The 19058-nt window shown below is 50.9% G+C and overlaps 1 protein-coding gene across 1 annotated transcript; it reads left to right on the top strand.

Annotated features, from left to right (window-relative positions):
* Positions 1 to 6: 6 nt before the first annotated feature.
* sorl1 (sortilin-related receptor, L(DLR class) A repeats containing) lies at positions 7 to 16605 on the top strand. The gene is made up of 37 exons (XM_062560473.1): positions 7 to 44; positions 1528 to 1706; positions 1820 to 2006; positions 2104 to 2232; positions 2462 to 2547; positions 2810 to 2982; positions 3262 to 3393; positions 3468 to 3559; positions 3892 to 4138; positions 4223 to 4361; positions 4838 to 5011; positions 5161 to 5274; positions 5355 to 5477; positions 5809 to 5928; positions 6017 to 6142; positions 6267 to 6377; positions 7397 to 7528; positions 7734 to 7865; positions 7953 to 8087; positions 8337 to 8489; positions 9553 to 9723; positions 9928 to 10056; positions 10206 to 10332; positions 10448 to 10617; positions 10837 to 10949; positions 11383 to 11487; positions 11587 to 11653; positions 12073 to 12155; positions 12235 to 12325; positions 12412 to 12602; positions 12749 to 12868; positions 12990 to 13154; positions 13272 to 13446; positions 13681 to 13787; positions 13883 to 14075; positions 14181 to 14393; positions 14474 to 16605. The coding sequence occupies exons 1-37, from the start codon at positions 7 to 9 to the stop codon at positions 14539 to 14541; spliced, it is 5010 nt and encodes a 1669-aa protein (XP_062416457.1). The 3' UTR covers positions 14542 to 16605.
* Positions 16606 to 19058: the final 2453 nt, after the last annotated feature.

The following is a 19058-nucleotide window of genomic DNA, read 5'->3' as shown; positions in this document are numbered from 1 at the left end:
ATCCTGATGGCCATCGCACAAGGAGGCGCCACCACGCACCTCAAGTAAGTCCAAGTGACCTGCTGAAGCTGGTCTGTGACTGGATGAGTGAAGCTGGTCTGTGACTGGATGAGTGAAGCTGGTCTGTGACTGGATGCCGAAACTGGGTTGTGACTGGATGAGTGAAGCTGGTTTGTGACTGGATGAGTGAAGCTGGTTTGTGACTGGATGAGTGAAGCTGGTTTGTGACTGGATGAGTGAAGCTGGTCTGTGACTGGATGAGTGAAGCTGGTCTGTGACTGGATGAGTGAAGCTGGTCTGTGACTGGATGAGTGAAGCTGGTCTGTGACTGGATGCCGAAACTGGGTTGTGACTGGATGAGTGAAGCTGGTTTGTGACTGGATGAGTGAAGCTGGATTGTGACTGGATGAGTGAAGCTGGTTTGTGACTGGATGAGTGAAGCTGGTTTGTGACTGGATGAGTGAAGCTGGTCTGTGACTGGATGAGTGAAGCTGGTCTGTGACTGGATGGTGAAGCTGGGTTGTGACTGGATGAGTGAAGCTGGTCTGTGACTGGATGAGTGAAGCTGGTCTGTGACTGGATGATGAAGCTGGTCTGTGACTGGATGGTGAAGCTGGGTTGTGACTGGATGAGTGAAGCTGGGTTGTGACTGGATGAGTGAAGCTGGTTTGTGACTGGATGAGTGAAGCTGGTTTGTGACTGGATGAGTGAAGCTGGTCTGTGACTGGATGATTGAAGCTGGGTTGTGACTGGATGAGTGAAGCTGGTTTGTGACTGGATGAGTGAAGCTGGGTTGTGACTGGATGGTGAAGCTGGGTTGTGACTGGATGAGTGAAGCTGGGTTGTGATTGAATGCTGAAACTGGGTTGTGACTGGATGAGTGAAGCTGGTCTGTGACTGTATGAGTGAAGCTGGTTTGTGACTGGATGGTGAAGCTGGTCTGTGACTGGATGAGTGAAGCTGGGTTGTGACTGGATGAGTGAAGCTGGTCTGTGACTGGATGAGTGAAGCTGGGTTGTGACTGGATGAGTGAAGCTGGTCTGTGACTGGATGAGTGAAGCTGGGTTGTGACTGGATGAGTGAAGCTGGTCTGTGACTGGATGAGTGAAGCTGGGTTGTGACTGGATGAGTGAAGCTGGTCTGTGACTGGATGAGTGAAGCTGGGTTGTGACTGGATGGTGAAGCTCATGACTGAGTCAACAGGAGCAGCTTATTGCAGAGGTAAAAGACAAATAAACCCTCCCTCAGTACACAGAGGTAATCAAACAGCAGCTTCTCATATTCATGCACTGGTAATAAAGTAAGTTAATGTGACAGGTTTAATTCCTTACAAACCACATGTGTATCTTTGATGTATTATTGTTGTTGATGAAAGAGTATGAGGAAAGGCTGCAGGAAACAAAGGGAATCCATACATATTTATTTTAAACTCACACCTGGTAAGAATACAGATGAATACATGAATTTGACAGGAACAGGGCTTTTATTTTGAAGCGGTAGGAAACTCTCAAACGCTGTCGCCGTCAGGTTCAGCACCAACGAGGGCGAGACGTGGTTCAACTTCCGCTTCTCGGACCGGGCCGTCTACGTGTACCAGCTGCTCACCGAGCCCGGGGAGAAGAGCACCATCTTCACCATCTTCGGCTCCTACGCGGACCAGAGGCACGGCTGGCTCATCCTGCAGGTCAACACCTCCGACGTCCTGGGTACGTTCAATGGGCCAATCACTCTTTAGAAGAAGCAGCCGAGGTGGCACCGCGAGAAGGTCTCCAGCTCCTCCTCACTGTGACCCATCTTCTTCTTCTTCTTTGGTGTCCAGGCGTGCCGTGCTCCGACGCCGACTACAAGCGCTGGTCTCCGTCGGACGAGCACGGCAACGAGTGCCTGCTGGGCCGAGAGGTGACCTTCAGGAGGAGGGCCCCGCACGCCACCTGCTTCAACGGCGAGGACTTCGACCGGCCCGTCAACGTGGCCAACTGCTCCTGCACGCGGCAGGACTACGAATGGTGGGCGGGGCCTCGGGGCGCGGGTGGCCGACTCTTTCGGGGTGTTGCATGTGTGACGTTGTGTCATAAGAAACCTCCTCCGTCCTCCTCCACCCAGTGACTACGGCTTCAAGCCCAGTGAGGACCTGTCCCTGCAGGTGTGCGTCCCCGACCCCGAGTTCTCCGGTGACCTCTACGCTCCTCCGGCCCCGTGTCCCGTCGGCACCACCTACCGGCGCAGCAGAGGGTGAGCCGCTTCCCACAATGCTTTGTTTGCGTAACGCCTGCCGTGGTAGCGAACGCCACGTGGTCCTCTTTAACCAAGCCGTTGTCATGGCGATTTGACCCCAAACAACCACCCGGTGAAATTCAATGTGTTAAAATTGAAATCAGTTCCTCTTCCTCCTCCTTGTCATCTATCTCCATGTCCTCCTCCACCCCCGTGGTGTGTTTTAATGCCCGTGTTCCTGCTCCAGCTACAGGAGGGTTCCAGGAGACAGCTGCAGTGGAGGAGACGTGGCGTCCAGGCTGGATGGAGAGATGCTGCCCTGTCCCGTGGGAGGTACTCCAAACCTTTCATTCATGAATAACCAACAGTCATGTGACCATAAATCAGAGAAAGTGACTGAACACTGCAGAGAGGAGAGGAAATAGTTTCTAGATTCTATTGTCCTTCAGTTTTTGTAAAACAAACGACCTTCTGTGTTCTGAACTGAAGACGCGAGTTCTTTCCTTCTAGTCACGACGCTTCTGCTTCCATTGAGGAGCGGGGCTTTTATTTTGTAGGGGAATTTAAGGCCCTGTGTGATGGCGTTTTGTCTCAGAGAGCAACGAGTTCATCCTGTACGCCGTGAGGAACTCCATCCACCGCTACGACCTGGCCACCGGCACCGACCAGGCGCTGCCCCTGGCCGGCCTCAGGGAGGCCGTGGCGCTGGACTTTGACTACGACAGGAACTGCCTCTACTGGGCCGACATCTCGCTGGACACCATACAGGTGGGCGGGGGGGGGGCTCTTTTTGTTAGATACTGAAGGCGTGTGAGACTCTGGATTGTTCCATTCTGGCTTCACGGGGTTCTGGATCTCTCACTTTAGGGTTTAATATTAATAATAACAACGATACGGCAGAGTCCTTTCCAGCTGTGGAAAGACTCGTCAGGTTTCATCTTTCCGACGGTCCTTGAACGCGTCGTCTAGATCACTAAAGCTACAGCGATTGGATGACACGGGACCGATAGCGTTCCTCCACGTGACCTCGGCCTCTCTGTCCCTCAGCGTCTGTGTCTGAACGGCAGCACGGGTCAGGAGGTCGTTGTGAGGAAAGACCTGCAGAACGTGGAGGCCCTGACCTTTGACCCCATCAGCAGGCTGCTTTACTGGGTCGACGCCGGGGCACAGAAGATCGAGGTACGGAAAGAGTCTGATCCGAAGCCTTGGGTCAATATCCAATGAAGCCTCACGTGATCCCCTCCTGTCTGAAGGTGTCAAACCCCGACGGCGACCTGCGGCACACGCTGCTCAACTCGTCCATCCTGGAACATCCGAGAGCTCTGGTCCTGCTGCCGGGGGAGAGGTCACTCACTCACTCACTCACTCACCACTATAACGGGGGGGGGGGGGGGGGCGCACCCTCCCCCTAAAAAATGTATATATTCATTTTTTTTTTTACTAATATTGTTTCCCTTTTTTTCCATTACAATTTTGACAATATTCATGGCATATTTTACTTATTTTTTAAAACTTTTTTTCCATTACATTTGTGGAAATATTCTTTTTCATTTTTGGACATTTTTGGAAAAATGTAATATTCAACTTTTTTCCCACATTTTTAGACAACATATTTTGACTCGTGTCCCACGGGAAAAACTTTTTTTTTGACCTAATATGTTTTGACGCCCCCCGCAGTCTAATGTTCTGGACGGACTGGGGTGACCGGGCTGCTGGCGTGTACCGGAGCTACATGGACGGCACCAATGCGTCCTGCGTGGTGTCGGAGGGGGTCCGCTGGCCCAACGGCATCGCGGCCGACGAGCGCTGGCTGTACTGGACCGAGGCCTACAGCGACCGCATCGAGAGGGCCGACTTTGGGGGGGGCTCCCGGAGCGTCCTGGTGGAGGGGCTGCCCCACCCCTACGCCATCGCCGTCTTCAAGGTCAGGGGACACCTCTGGGACCCTGCGCTGCAGTCCGGTTTATCAAGGCGGGGTTAAAGAATCTTTTTTTTTTCTTTCTTTCAGAACGACCTGTACTGGGACGACTGGTCCAGGATGGGGATCTTCAAGGCCCCGAAGGCCGGTTCCCAGAGCAATGAGCTGATCGTGGGCCGACTGACTGGAGTCATGGACCTCAAGATCTTCTACAAGGGGAAGAACCGAGGTGAGATCAGTGCGTCCCTCAAACTGCCCCTTGAGTTTTTTTTTTTTTTTTTGAATATGAATCACGCAAACCCCCCCGCATCACCCAGCGGCTTTGCAGTTTGGAGTAGGGGCTCACGGCAAGGCACGGGCCGGCGCATGCCACTCCCGACTCCCCAGCCCTGTGGGCCTCCAACCCCTAAGTGCGAAGCTAGCTAGCGCTCCAGCCTAAGGCCGCTCAGGTGTCTTCCCAGGAGGGGCTTGAGGCCGTGTGTGTCTCTCTACGTGTATATATATATATATATATATATATATATATATATATAATAGAGTCAACTTAAACTCATGTTTGAATCAAGAGAGAAGTGAAGTAGTTTTTTTCAGACTTCTATGGGACAAGAGGAGTCGCCCCCTGCTGGTCACTACACAGAATGCAGCTAGTCATGAGATACTGAGTGAGAGGTGAAGGGTCGGATAGTGAAAGCTCTTTCTCCTCAGGACACAACGCCTGCGCTGACCAGCCGTGCAGTCTGCTGTGTCTGCCTCAGCCGGGTCACCGGCACACCTGCGTCTGCCCGGACGGCGCCCCCACCGTGGCCACGCCCACCGGGGAGCTGCAGTGCAAGTGCCCCCCCGGGTACCTGCTGCAGAACGGCACCTGCGTAAAGACAGGTGAGCCTTTTACTGTCATTAAATCCTCTGGAGGTTATTTGCAAAAAACACAGACTTCAAATAAGAAAATAAAAGCTTGTATAAAAAAAAAAAGCAAATATTTGATATATTCTATCACGACTGTCCCATGTGATCCTCTGTCCAATCAGAGCACAGCTGTCTGCCCAACCAGTACCGCTGCTCCAACGGCCGCTGCATCAGCAGCATCTGGAAGTGCGACAGCGACAACGACTGCGGCGACATGAGCGACGAGCAGGAGTGCCGTGAGTGGCCCCGCCCCCCTCCTACGTCACCACTGGGCGGGCCACGTTGACATTAACGCGTCTACACTCAATCCCCACAGCCACCACCACCTGCGACCCGTCCAACGAGTTCCGCTGCGTGGTCTCGGGCTCCTGCATCCCGCTCGCCTTCAAGTGCGACCACGAGGACGACTGCGGGGACAACAGCGACGAGGAGCGCTGCGGTGAGGCACTTTTAAGGGTGTTGTGCAATAAAATGAAGAGGTAATATTGTGACAATATTTTAAAAATATGCCATCGTATTAGACGTTAAATATGGAATCCGCCCGGAGGCAAGTAAATCTTTGATTAATCTTTATGTGCGTATTTGTGTTGTTGTATTATTTTTTGTAATATTCAACTCTACCACAAGAGGCTGCTGTGCGCCATTACATAATTTAAATATTACATAAAACACTCACGTTTTCTTCCAGGTGAGTTTTTAGAATATACACTTCAGTAATCCCATTATTAAGAACCATTTTTAAAAGCTGATTTTAATGATGAACTTCTCAGAGTCCCACAAGTGCGGCCCGGGAGAGTTCACGTGTGCACGCGGGGTCTGCATCCGCGAGGCGTGGCGCTGCGACGGAGACAACGACTGCAGGGACTGGTCGGACGAGGCCAACTGCACAGGTGGGGAACCAGAGGCCCGCGTTTTAATACACATGGCGCTGCCGTCTTTCGCTTCTCCGAGCCCTCGCCTCTCCCCGTTTGTCCCCAGTGGGCCACCATACGTGTGAGGCCAGCAGCTTCCAGTGTCACACGGGTCACTGCATCCCGCAGCGATGGATGTGCGACGGAGACGACGACTGTCAGGACGACTCGGACGAAGACCCGCAGTACTGCAGTGAGTTCGGGGACGCGCATCGTGGTGCACTGAGAGTGTGATGCGTTCAGGCTCATTGGGCTCTTTTCACAGTTGGACTGGAGAATAAAAAGCATCTTTTGTTGACATTGCTGTTTACCTCCAGAGGGAACTCGGTGTAACGGCTTCCTCTGCTCCAATCACACCTGCCTGCCGGCCACCGCGCACTGCAACGGCATCCAGGAGTGTCCAGATGGCGCCGATGAGAACAACTGTGGTGAGTGACTCTATTGGTCTACAAATATTATCATTATTATAGGTGGGAAAAGAGATTTTATTTGTAGATGTTTTAAGATATCTAACGTTACGGATAAAATTGAAATGACAAAACAAAAGAAAATCAGGAAGTACAAAGATTTTCTCGGCATGTTGCAAGTGTAGATCTTGACCGAGACCAAAAAATAAATGATACTAATTGAAATATTCAATTAAAAAAAATTGAAAGACAATTTAAATAAATAAAACAGGAGACAATGTTATATTGTAGTTGAAAAATAATTTAGTTCTACAGAATCATTATAAAGGAAATTTCAAGTTGTATTTCAAATCTTTTCTAGAAAGATCATATTGTAAAATACTTGTTATGACGGGTGAGCTGTCAGCTACCAGCTAACGGTACTACACCAGCCAGCTAACGGTACTACACCAGCCAGCTAACGGTACTACACCAGCCAGCTAACGGTACTACACCAGCCAGCTAACGGTACTACACCAGCCAGCTAACGGTACTACACCAGCCAGCTAACGGTACTACACTAGCCGGCAAACGTACAACCAGTCAGCTAACGGTACTATACCAGCTGATAGTGCTAACAGTACTATACCAGCTAATAGTGCTAACAGTACTATACCAGCTAATAGTGCTAACAGTACTATACCAGCTAATAGTGCTAACAGTACTATACCAGCTAATAGTGCTAACAGTACTATACCAGCTAATAGTGCTAACAAAGGCCACAGTGCTGACAAAGAGAGTTTACCTGAAGAATAGTCGTACTGGGGAAAAATCTACAGTTTTCTTCGATTGATTCAACGTCTCTGAACTCTGTGAATCCGCCTGGAGTGAAAACAGAGAGTTCACAAATGCGTCATGCAGAGCACCACTGGCTGGTAACATATTTTGGAAAAAAAGGTTGGGCCAAGAGCAGAACCCTCTGGAACCCCACAGGCCGTGTTTGCGGGGTTCTGTATGTTTTAAGCTATTTATAAAAATATTAGTAACATTTTTGTCCACAGACCCGCTGTGCACCCGCTACATGGAGTTTGTGTGCAAGAACCGAGCCCAGTGTCTGTTCCAGTCGCTGGTGTGTGACGGCATCAAACACTGCGAAGACGGGTCCGACGAGGACGCCGACTACGCCGGATGTGGTGTGTTTCTGTTCCCCACATCTCCACATGTAACACTTAACCGTTCTTGTACAGAAAGAAGACAGAAAGTGTGGTGCATATTCTCCTATTATTCCATTCAATGTGACCTCCGACTCAATGAGGTCACCTCGTTTTGTATCTGATATTTAACATGAGTATTGTGTCTTTTACCCAAAACCTCAAACCTATTTTTTTCTTCTCTCAGCCACGCCGACTGAGTTTGGTAAAGTGTGCGACTCCTACACGTTCCAGTGCGCCAACGGGGTGTGCGTGAGCCTGGAGTGGAAGTGCGACGGCATGGACGACTGTGGGGATTATTCCGACGAAGCCAACTGCGGTGAGGAAGGAAAATGCAGCACTTAGACTCGCGTGTTGAATTAAAAACAACAGCGACGGTGAACACGCGAATATTCTCCGGTTGCAGCGGCGCCCACCGAGGTGCCCGGCTGCTCGCGGTACTTCCAGTACGAGTGCAGCAACGGCCGCTGCATCCCGACGTGGTGGAAGTGCGACGGGGAGAACGACTGCGGGGACTGGTCCGACGAGGCCCAGTGCACGGGTAGGGGTTGCCCCAGGTTACCACATTGAGGATGAAGCATCATGTCATCATTACTGTAAAAACACCAATACACAAGCATCCCGACTTCATATCAGTATCACGGTTTGGGTTTATTTCATTCCTATCAATATTACCGACTCAGTAATGATTTTATTTAATCATTTATTAAGCGTTCTATCCATTTAAATTTTTTTGGGATAAAACAGACTTGTTGTTGGTTTAACATGATTCTATTTTTATTCCCATAAGGCGGAGGCACACCTCACACTGTGGCCCCCGGCCGCTCCACCTGTGCCCCCAACCGCTTCCACTGCGGCTCCGGCGCTTGCATCATCAACACCTGGGTGTGTGACGGCTACGCAGACTGCCCCGACAGCAGCGACGAGCTGGGCTGTCCCACAGGTAGAGACGCACCTGTCCCACAGGTAGAGACGCACCTGTCCCACAGGTAGAGACGCACCTGTCCCACAGGTAGAGGCGCACCTGTCCCACAGGTAGAGGCGCACATGTCCCACAGGTAGAGGCGCACCTGTCACACAGGTAGAGGCGCACATGTCACACAGGTAGAGGCGCACCTGTCCCACAGGTAGAGACGCACATGTCCCACAGGTAGAGGCGCACCTGTCACACAGGTAGAGGCGCACATGTCCCACAGGTAGAGGCGCACCTGTCACACAGGTAGAGGGGCACATGTCACACAGGTAGAGGCGCACATGTCCCACAGGTAGAGGCGCACATGTCCCACAGGTAGAGGCGCACATGTCCCACAGGTAGAGGCGCACATGTGACACAGGTAGAGGCGCACATGTCCCACAGGTAGAGACGCACATGTCCCACAGGTAGAGGCGCACCTGTCACACAGGTAGAGGCGCACATGTCCCACAGGTAGAGGCGCACATGTCCCACAGGTAGAGGCGCACCTGTCACACAGGTAGAGGCGCACATGTCACACAGGTAGAGGCGCACCTGTCCCACAGGTAGAGACGCACATGTCCCACAGGTAGAGGCGCACCTGTCACACAGGTAGAGGCGCACATGTCCCACAGGTAGAGGCGCACCTGTCACACAGGTAGAGGGGCACATGTCCCACAGGTAGAGACGCACATGTCCCACAGGTAGAGGCGCACATGTCCCACAGGTAGAGGCGCACATGTCCCACAGGTAGAGGCGCACATGTCCCACAGGTAGAGGCGCACCTGTCCCACAGGTAGAGGCGCACATGTCCCACAGGTAGAGGCGCACATGTCCCACAGGTAGAGGCGCACCTGTCCCACAGGTAGAGACGCACATGTCCCACAGGTAGAGACGCACATGTCCCACAGGTAGAGACGCACATGTCCCACAGGTAGAGGCGCCCCTGTGGAGGTTCCCTGCTCACGTCCCTGTGAACACAAATCAAATGATCAAAGAGGAAAGAAAGAAGAATGTACAGAGGACAAATATAAACTGTTTGTTTCCCCAACAGCTGCTAATGGCACCGCCAAGACGCCTCCAGCCCCCACTCAGGCTCCGCCCACTCCCACGCGGTGCACCCGGGGTCAGTTCCTGTGCCGCCGCCCCCCCCGCTGCATCCCTGACTGGCAGCGCTGCGACGGCGTGCCGCACTGCCAGGACGGCTCGGACGAAGCCCTCTGCCGTGAGTCCCAGTGCCGGGGGGTGGGGGGGGGTGGGTTAGGGCTTAATGGAGGTCAACGGGATGGATTTTGAAAACACAATACGGCGCTCTGATGGACGTTAAGAGACATTTTATCTGTTCCATTAGTAAATACTTTAGATTACTAATAAATAATTTAATGTAATAACACATTGGTGCCCCCCCCCCCCCCCCCCCCCCTCGCAGCGACCCGCGGACCTCTGTTCTGCGGCAACGGGACGCGCTGCTCTGACGGGGAGGCCTGCGTTCTGGACGGCGAGCGCTGCGATGGCTTCCTGGACTGCTCGGACCACAGCGACGAGGACAACTGCACCCGTAGGTCCATCGGGGGGTGGGGTGTGTGTGGGGGGTGGGGTGGTGGTGGGACCGCATTAAGTCCCTCATAAATGAAATCAGTGCTGTGCTTCTGGAGGTTACCTTTGTCAGTGAGATGAAACTAAACTGAGGACCACCCTCTTCTCCAGAGGACACCCTGGCCTATAAAGTCCAGAACCTCCAGTGGACACCTGACTTCCTGGGTGCCATCACGCTGACTTGGTCCCGTCCCAAGAGCCTCCCTGTGGACTCTTGCTACTTCCTTGTTTACTACAGGTGAGTTAGAATGAAATGCTGCCTTCACGGGCCGTGGGGACTTACCAACCCGAGCAGAGCACATCGTGGTCATAGTCCTCGTAGTCAGTGAGGTCTTTGTTGTGGCCCCCCCCAGGCTGGTGGGCACCCAGCAGTGGACCGTCATGGACACGCACAGCAACAAGACCAGCTACAAGCTGATGGTGCTGCAGCCCGACACCACCTACCACGTCAAGGTGCTGACCCAGTGCCTCAGCAAGCTGCACAAGAGCAACGAGGCCATCACCGTGAGGACGCCGGAGGGACGTGAGTACGGACGGGTCCGTCCCGCCAGAACAACTAGTGGACAGACGATGTCTTTCTCTTTGCAAATCCTTTGGATTAGAAGTTAGTCATTAAATGTTTTCCAGAGAAACAGGTTGAATATCTTAAATAACAATTTAATTAGGCTTAAAAATATTTCCTCAAATGTCGAACATTGTGTGTGTCTGTGTGTGTGTGTGTGTGTGTGTGTGTGTCCTGCAGTGCCCGACCCCCCCAGGAACCTGCAGCTGTCCTGTGATAACGGCGAGGACGGGACAGTGGAGGCGTCCTGGAGCCCTCCCAATAAAGGACACGGCCTCATCAGAGAGTACATCGTGAGTTCAGAGCAACCTACACCGTTGAAATAAAAGCAAAGATTGTAGTTTCATTATTATTATTAATATTTTAATTTTTCTGGATTTATTCTGTAAACCAAGCAGAGCCTGAAGGCATCGTAATGTAAGTGAAGTCAACTGCTGTTAGCTGTTAGCTGTTAGCCGTTAGTGGGACTAGCTCCTGCTCCTGCTGATCCAAACACTGATTGGTTGTTTACAATGTCACATGATCAGAGACCAGAAAAACATAATCATTGGAAGAGACAACTTGTATTATGATTCATGTATGATTCACCTTAAATATTTAAACTATTCTGTGGTTCTTTTAGTTTTTAAGGACAAACTGATCTAAGATATTCTATATGTGTGTGTGCGTGTGTGCGTGTGTGCGTGTGTGCGTGTGTGTGTGTGTGTGTGTGTGTGTGTGTCTCAGGTGGAGTACAGCGAGCGAGGGGGTCCCGACTGGACGTCCCAGAGATGCACCACCACCAGCAGCGAGGTGAAGGAGCTGCAGCCGGACACTTTGTACCGATTCAGGGTGAGCAGAGACCTGTGACATCAGAGGGGGGCGTGGCGTTATTGTGTTCCTGTGTGTGTGTGTGTGTGTTTTCATGAGTTCGTTGGCGGTGTTTCGTAGGTGGCGGCGGTGACCAGTCGAGGTGTTGGCAACTGGTCTGAGATTAAATCCATCACCCCAAAAAAAGGTACATGAAGAAAGTCACACACACACACACACACGCACACAACGGGGACACCTGCTGCTGGGTGGAGGACCTTCAGGCCGCCACAGGGAGTCAAACAGTATCTGTTTGTTAAAAGCTGCATTTCTGCAGACTTTTACTCACAATTCCCAGCAGTGTGTCGTCACTAATGGAAGCTCGAGACTTAAGAAAAAACAAAAAAGGCAAACAAAGAGGACGACACATGAAAATTTACTATATAAGCATTAAAGATGGAACATAAAATAAGGGAGATTTAAAACGTTGTCTCTTGAGGTAAAAATCAGGCATTGTTGTCATGGTAACGTGATAGGGGAAGGGGCCGTCCCGGTTGTATTCACACATTTCAAACCCTCACAGGGTTTATGTACGGTGACCTTTGACCTCCTCTCTCTGTCCTGCAGCTCTCCCTCCTCCCTCGGTGATCGCCGACAGCATCACAGGCGACTCCATGAGCCTCTCCTTCAGCTTCAACTCGCAGTACGAGGTGAGAGATGCTCAGCAGGGTTTGTTGGTTTGTTGGTTTGTGGGCGGGGCCAACGATGCGCCTCTCTGCTGTCACTCAGGTCAAGCGCTACGTCCTGATCCTGTCCTGGCAGTTTGACACCCACGTCAAAGAGAGCAAGAACTACACCGTCACCGAGCGGATCCTCAAAGGTACCCTGGGCCCCCCCCGAACCCCCCCCACCTGCCCCGTCCTCTCCCGGGAACCTTCCACTCATGTCTCGCCGTCCGTTTCCCAGCAACCAACCTGACGGCGGGGACGCTGTACGAGGTGGCCGTGTGGGCGCACACCACGGTGGGGGACAGTCCCACCGCGCTGTCCCACCACCGGACCGCCGGCACGCAGCCCGAGAGGCCCTTCCTCAAGACCCGGGCCCTCAACCAGACCGCCGTGGACTGCAGCTGGACCGTCAACAGCACCAGCGCGCAGGTACGCGCTCTCGAGGTCGGAGGTTAAACAGCCTGCGGCTGTTAGTTGGGATAGCATAGCATAGCGTCGCTCCTCTCGGGCGGGGGCTCAAAATCCTCTTTAATCCGAGATACGTGTGTGTGTGTGTGTGTGTGTGTGTGGTGCAGCTGTACGGTGTGTTCTACGCCACCTCCTTCCTGGACCTGTACCGGCGCCCCCGTCAGGTCAGCACCTCGTCCCTCAGCCTGACGGTCACGGTGGAGAGTGACGAGCAGTACCTCTTCCTGGTGAGTCCTCGCATTGTGAACAGTTCATTTCTTCTCAATAAGTTATTTCCTTAAAATGACAGCTGGTATAAAAGGCTCTGCTCTGCGTACGCGATGACATCATCCCTGTGACTCCTCCCAGGTGCGAGTCGTCTCTCCGTCCATGGGTCCTCCCTCCGAGTACGCCGTGGTGAAGATGATCCCCAACGAGCGCCTGCCTCCCAGGAACCTCCACCGCGTCCGGGTGGACGGGACGACGGCCACGCTCAAGTGGCAGCCGCCCTACGACGCGCCCAGCGCGCCGCTGGTACGCACGCCGCCGCCGCGCTCCCTGACTACCAGCGAGGCCTGAGGTCTCTGTGTCTCATACAATAATCAAGACGGAGCATTGAAACCATACAAATGCCATGTTTTACTCGCCCAGACGTACGCCATCCACGTGCGCGACGTGATCCGCAAAGAGGAGCGCGACTACAAGCTGACGAGCAGGAACAACACGGTGGAGTTCCTGCTGAGCGGCCTGGAGCCGGGGGGCCGCTACAGCGTCTCCGTGCGCCTGCGCAACATGAGCAAAGAGGCCGGATTCACCCTCAGCACAGGTGCAGAATGCAAGAGACGCTGGAAAACCATTTCTTGACATAAATCTCAGATTTTCATATGAAAGTGCGTGTGTTTATGTATTTAAAGCAAACACATGTTCTACATTTCTTATACTGGCCTTCCAGGCTTCCGTAGCGACCTTAAACCGCTAACTCTTCACTCTGATATCATGTGAGTGAGACACGTCCTGTGAGCTGCTCCTCAAAGACGCATGTCCTCCCTCTCCGATGCAGTTCCTCTTCCGGCTCCGGAGGCCCTGAAGATCCTGACGGAGAAAGACCACGTGTTCCTCCTCTGGAAGAGTCTGGCCGTCAGGGAGAAGGGCTTCAACGAGAGCCGGGTGAGACACTGCTGCTCCTCCTCCTCCTTAAGGTGTACTGACCCTGGACGTCCAGTGGACACCTGAAGCCCACTAAACCCCCTGCGTGTTCCCAGGGTTACGAGGTGCACGTGTACGACAGCGTCACCAACCAGACGTCCTACCTGGGGAACACCACGGAGACGTACTTCCGCATCGGCAGCCTGCTGCTGGGACACAACTACACCTTCTCGGTGCAGGCGCGCTGCCTCCTCAGCGGCCAGCTGTGCGGCGAGGCGGCCCTGCTGCTCCACACGCAGCTGACGGCAGGTAGGGGGTCGCACGCGCACACCTGCTGATACCGGGGGGGGGGAGGTCCCACTCACCTCGTCGGGCGGCTCCGTGCTTTACCTTCGTCTCTCCCCTGGTGTCCAGGGGCCAGCGGCGCGTCCCGCAGCGAGGGACACACGGGGGACGTGGCGGCGGTGGTGGTGCCGGTCCTCTTCCTGCTGCTGCTGGGGGTGTGCGGCGGCTTGGTGGCGCTCTACCTGCGGCACCGCCGGCTGCAGAACAACTTCACCGCCTTCGCCAACTCCCATTACAACTCGCGCCTGGGCTCCGCCATCTTCTCCTCTGGGGACGAGCTGGGTGAGACACTTGGGTTGTGGAAGGAAGTTAGCTGTTAGCTGCTCTAGCATTTCTTACTAAATTCCTCTGCCCCCCCCCAGGCGATGATGACGAAGATGCTCCCATGATCAGCGGCTTCTCGGACGACGTCCCGATGGTCATCGCGTAGCGAGACGCCCCCCCCCTCCCCTCCTTCTGTTGCCTGTTTCTCGCTCTGTGCTCCCCTTGACCCTCCCCCCTCGCCCCCCCCCACTCGACAAAGCGAAGAATAAACGGGCGGAAGACTTACTCGTCCACGATAAGCAGGAAACATGAAGACAAAAAAAAGTGTCAAAGGAGAAAGATATTTTTCAAAAATACAATGCACTTTTTGTGGACGCGCAATAACTTATTTTTTATAATGTTAAACATATATATATATACATATAAATATAAATATAAATATATATTTATATTTATATGTATATAGGGTAAAAGGACTAATGGTCTAAAGGAGGAAAGGAAGAAGTGGACTCTGAAGTGAAGGAGTCGAGTTTGTCGGAAAGAGACCAGATCTGTAAACTCACCAGCCAATCAGAGCGCTCCATTGCTTGAAGCCAAAAAAACACACGTATGAGAAAAATATAGGAAGAGAACAACTGTATACAACACGTCCAAATAGACAGAGCGATAATAGTCACATATTTGGGCTTAGGTACTATGGCAGGATTCGCCGGTTAGATGATAACCGTGAAATCGAGTTTCATCTTTTTCCATTTCAGCGTTTCTTGGTAAATGTGTTGACGGGTCGACCCTCGTAGATTCACCTTTATTTTCCACCACCAGCACGCCGTCGTATGTCCGTGCGTAGAGGCCACATTCTCCTTCAAGCGCTGCTCATCGCATTTGTAAATACCGGCTTTTAATAATACGTCCTCACCTCGTGATGCTGCACCGTGTCATTCTGTACAAATGGGTTAAATCGGCCAGGACCACGAATTAAAGGCCCTCGGCGTCTTTGCCATAGCTGTAGTCGTAGAGGAAGTGGGTTCTCAGGGAACTGTGTCGGATCGGACACCAGCGCCACCACCACCACGGCTTAGGCAGCGCGGCCCATCCGCCCGCGTTGAATCCGTGTTTTTGGAGGAACCGGAAGTCGTGTCCGGTGACGCAGAGGTTTTTAGACGTGTCTCCATATCTCAGCGGCGACTTCTTTTTCCAGAAACTTGAGCCTGTTGAGAAGCTGTTGGGAAGCTAACCAGCGGTATGCTAGCCGCCCGGTTGTTTGCTAGCACGAGTCCGCTACCGATGAATACATTTCAAAAGTACGGCTAGCTAGTAGCATGTGTGCTAGCACGAGTCCGCTACCGATGAATACATTTCAAAAGTACGGCTAGCTAGTAGCATGTGTGCTAGCACAAGTGAAATCAAGCTTTTATTAACTAAACACATTTTAAAGGTATGCCTGCTAGCTAGTAGCATGCTACATTCAAAATGTTTGATTAAAAAGTGCATTTTAATGATTTCTAGAAAAAGCCCTCCGTTCTTTTAAGGTTTCCCCCGTTGAGTTAATTTTAAAACGTTTTTTAAACGATGTTCATCAAAACAAACCACTGCAAAAAGCAAAAGTTTTCATTATCTAATCAGCTGTTTACTCCTTTTCCTTTTTGTTGCACCGTGTTGTTTAGTCTGACAACCATCCAAAGCGGAAAAATATTCTATTTCATAAAACTACTGAGTGTTTCGGCAACTTTGCTAACGGAATAATTTGAGTGACTCAATAATAGAGGCTTGGTGTCACCCTCCCAAAACGTAGCAATATATTTGCTGTCATCCAGCTGATTAAAAGTCCCGTGTCCACGTTTCTGGAAAAAGATGTTTCTGTTGGCTGTTTTTAATTTTATATTTTCGTGCACCTGAGCTCCGCTAAACGTGTATTTAGGATCATGAACTGAAACGTGTACTTTTTGCCATTTGCATTGTCCTTTTTTAAGTTCCAGTTAGTGGTACCAGTTGTATGTACAGAAGAGAACTGTTGCACGTAATTGTATGATCACAAAAAAAGGAATTTGGGGGTATCTGCCCCCCCCCCGACTCTGTACTGTAGTCCATTAACTGATATTTTGTGTTCGGTTTGAGCCGTTCAGCTTTCTCTTGTTTGTTCGACGTCTTCATGAATGTATTTTATATCTGTCCCAGCTCATTATGCTACTGCCCACCTGTGAAGTTAGTGCACCCCCCCCCCCCCCCTCTGCCCCCCCCCCCCCCCTGGTTTGGTTGATGCTCAGTTGTTACAACCCAACGCCCCAAATCACAAACCCAGAGCTACAGAACCGTTTCTTTTTTCCTTCTTAAAGGCCTTAAAAGCTGTTTAACTGTTTTTAGCTGCGTGGAGTTTCTGTTTTGCCACATATTGCCTTATTAGAACACACTGGGTTTGTATGTAACGTGCTGTTTGTATGATGGAACACACGCATGCACACGCTAAGGAGGCTGGGGAGGAGGTCACCCTTTGGGCATTGGGTTCATTTGTCAGATCACTGCTCCTTTGTCTCTATAATTCAGGTTTTACACGTGTACAAAGGTTAATTATTGGTTATTATGTGACCGTTTGCCCCCCCCCACTCGTCTTAAATAGTTTGCTTCAAAATGTTGTGCGTCACAGTTTGATCCTGTCGACCACGTTGAAGATGTTAATGTCCCGCTTGCTCGTCTCAAGGTTGCAGGAACAATGAGATGTTTGCAGAGACAGTGTGAGGCGTTTTAAAAAAACACTGTAATAAACTTCCTGAAAATCAAACCGTGTCGTTTATTTCTTTCACCCCGTAAACCTCTAGAATAATATATAAATGTGTCAAGATTGTAATTTAAATAACAAATGTTATGCATGAACATTTTAACTAGTGTGAATAAAATAAACAGTTAAACAGTTGAAAATTCACTATTAGTATTAAAGTGTTTTTTTTTTCTAAAATGTCACAATATAAAACCTTAAACTAAAACCAATAAATAATAATGAATACATTATTGAACGTATCGGGACAGAAGATCTTCTCCAGGAGCAAAGCACACGAACCTTATGAAGTATTTAATTGTCCTGAAAACAACAAAAATACTAATAATACATTCATGAAGCAGTAACAAATACTTTATACTTTATACGTGTATAGAGGTTTGAATTATGCATATTGAGATATTATTATACTATTCATGCATCAATTACATTGTGTGTGTGTGTGTGTGTGTGTGCGCGTGTGTGTGTGTGTGCGCGTGTGTGTGTGTGTGTGTGTGCGCGTGTGTGTGTGCGTGTGCGTGTGCGTGTGCGTGTGTGTGTGTGTGTGTGTGTGTGTGTGCGTGTGCGCGCCAGAGGCCGCCACCAGGGGGCAGGAAAAGACTGGTCACATCAGGTGATCCTTCTGGTTGTTTATTAGGAGAGGATTTATACATATACAGTATATGTATACATGTATCTATAGTATATTATATATTATAAACACATTTGGAGTCAAATGTGAAAAAAATTGTGTTAAACATGTCAAACATACTCATACACACATCTACACAATAGTGTAATGTGTACACACATTTATACACAAATACACGTACACTTTTATAGAAACACAGACATACAGTGAAATATTGTAACGATTATGGGTTAAACTGCACACACACACACACACACACACACACACACACACACACAACAACAACAAAAACAACCTGTCTTTCACTCTCCACAGGTCACAAGGTTGGTTTAGAGGTCCCTCACTTTCTGATTGACAGGGGTCAAAGGTCAACCTACTGGAGGCAGACAGCATGAGGTCAAGAACAGGTGGGGTCCCTGTTTGTGTGTGTGTGTGTGTGTGTGTGTGTGTGTGTGTGTGTGTGTGTGAGACAGACACAACAGAGAGGAGTTGCAGCATGAGGAGGGTCCAAAGCCGACCGTCCTCGGAGGTCCGCTGATGGACCATCATCATCTTCATCTTCATCAGGGTGGGGGAGGGTCACATGGTCACTTACTCTCAGGGGAGGTGTTTCTGTCATAATCCGTCTCTCCAGCCGTGGCCCCCACTGACCTGTGTTCTCACAGGTGTCTTCTCCAGATCATGCAGCACATCCGCACTGCAGGAGGAGGACTCCGATTGGACCAGAGGAGGAGGCGGAGTCTGATTGGACCAGAGGAGGAGGCGGAGTCTGATTGGACCAGAGGAGGAGGCGGAGTCTGATTGGACCGGAGGAGGAGGAGTCTGATTGGACTAGAGGAGGAGGCGGAGTCTGATTGGACCAGAGGAGGAGGCGGAGTCTGATTGGACCAGAGGAGGAGGAGGACTTTTCCTCTCAGACTCATTTGTTTCTGTATTCATACAGGGAGACATTTATGGGTGTGATTGGACTTTTTGGGTATATTATTTATATATAATCATATATATATATATGTATATTATACATGTATGTGTGTGTTCCTCTCTCGGACCCCTGGTGAGGTGAGCGGTGCCCAGAGTGACCCACTGTAGATAGAGACATAGACTCCCCAGCTGCAGACCATCTTTCATGTGTGTGTGTGTATGTGTGTGTGTGTGTTTGTGTGTGTGTGCGTGTGTGTGTGTGTGTGCGTGTGTCTGTGTGTGTGTGTGTTTGTGTGTGTGTCTGTGTGTGTGTATGTGTGTGCGTGTGTGTGCTTGTGTGTGTGTGTGTGTGTGTGTGTGT

This window comes from Pungitius pungitius, unplaced genomic scaffold, assembly GCF_949316345.1.
Source record: "Pungitius pungitius unplaced genomic scaffold, fPunPun2.1 scaffold_138, whole genome shotgun sequence".
NCBI lineage: Eukaryota > Metazoa > Chordata > Actinopteri > Perciformes > Gasterosteidae > Pungitius > Pungitius pungitius.
This window is presented reverse-complemented; position numbering and strand designations above follow the sequence as displayed.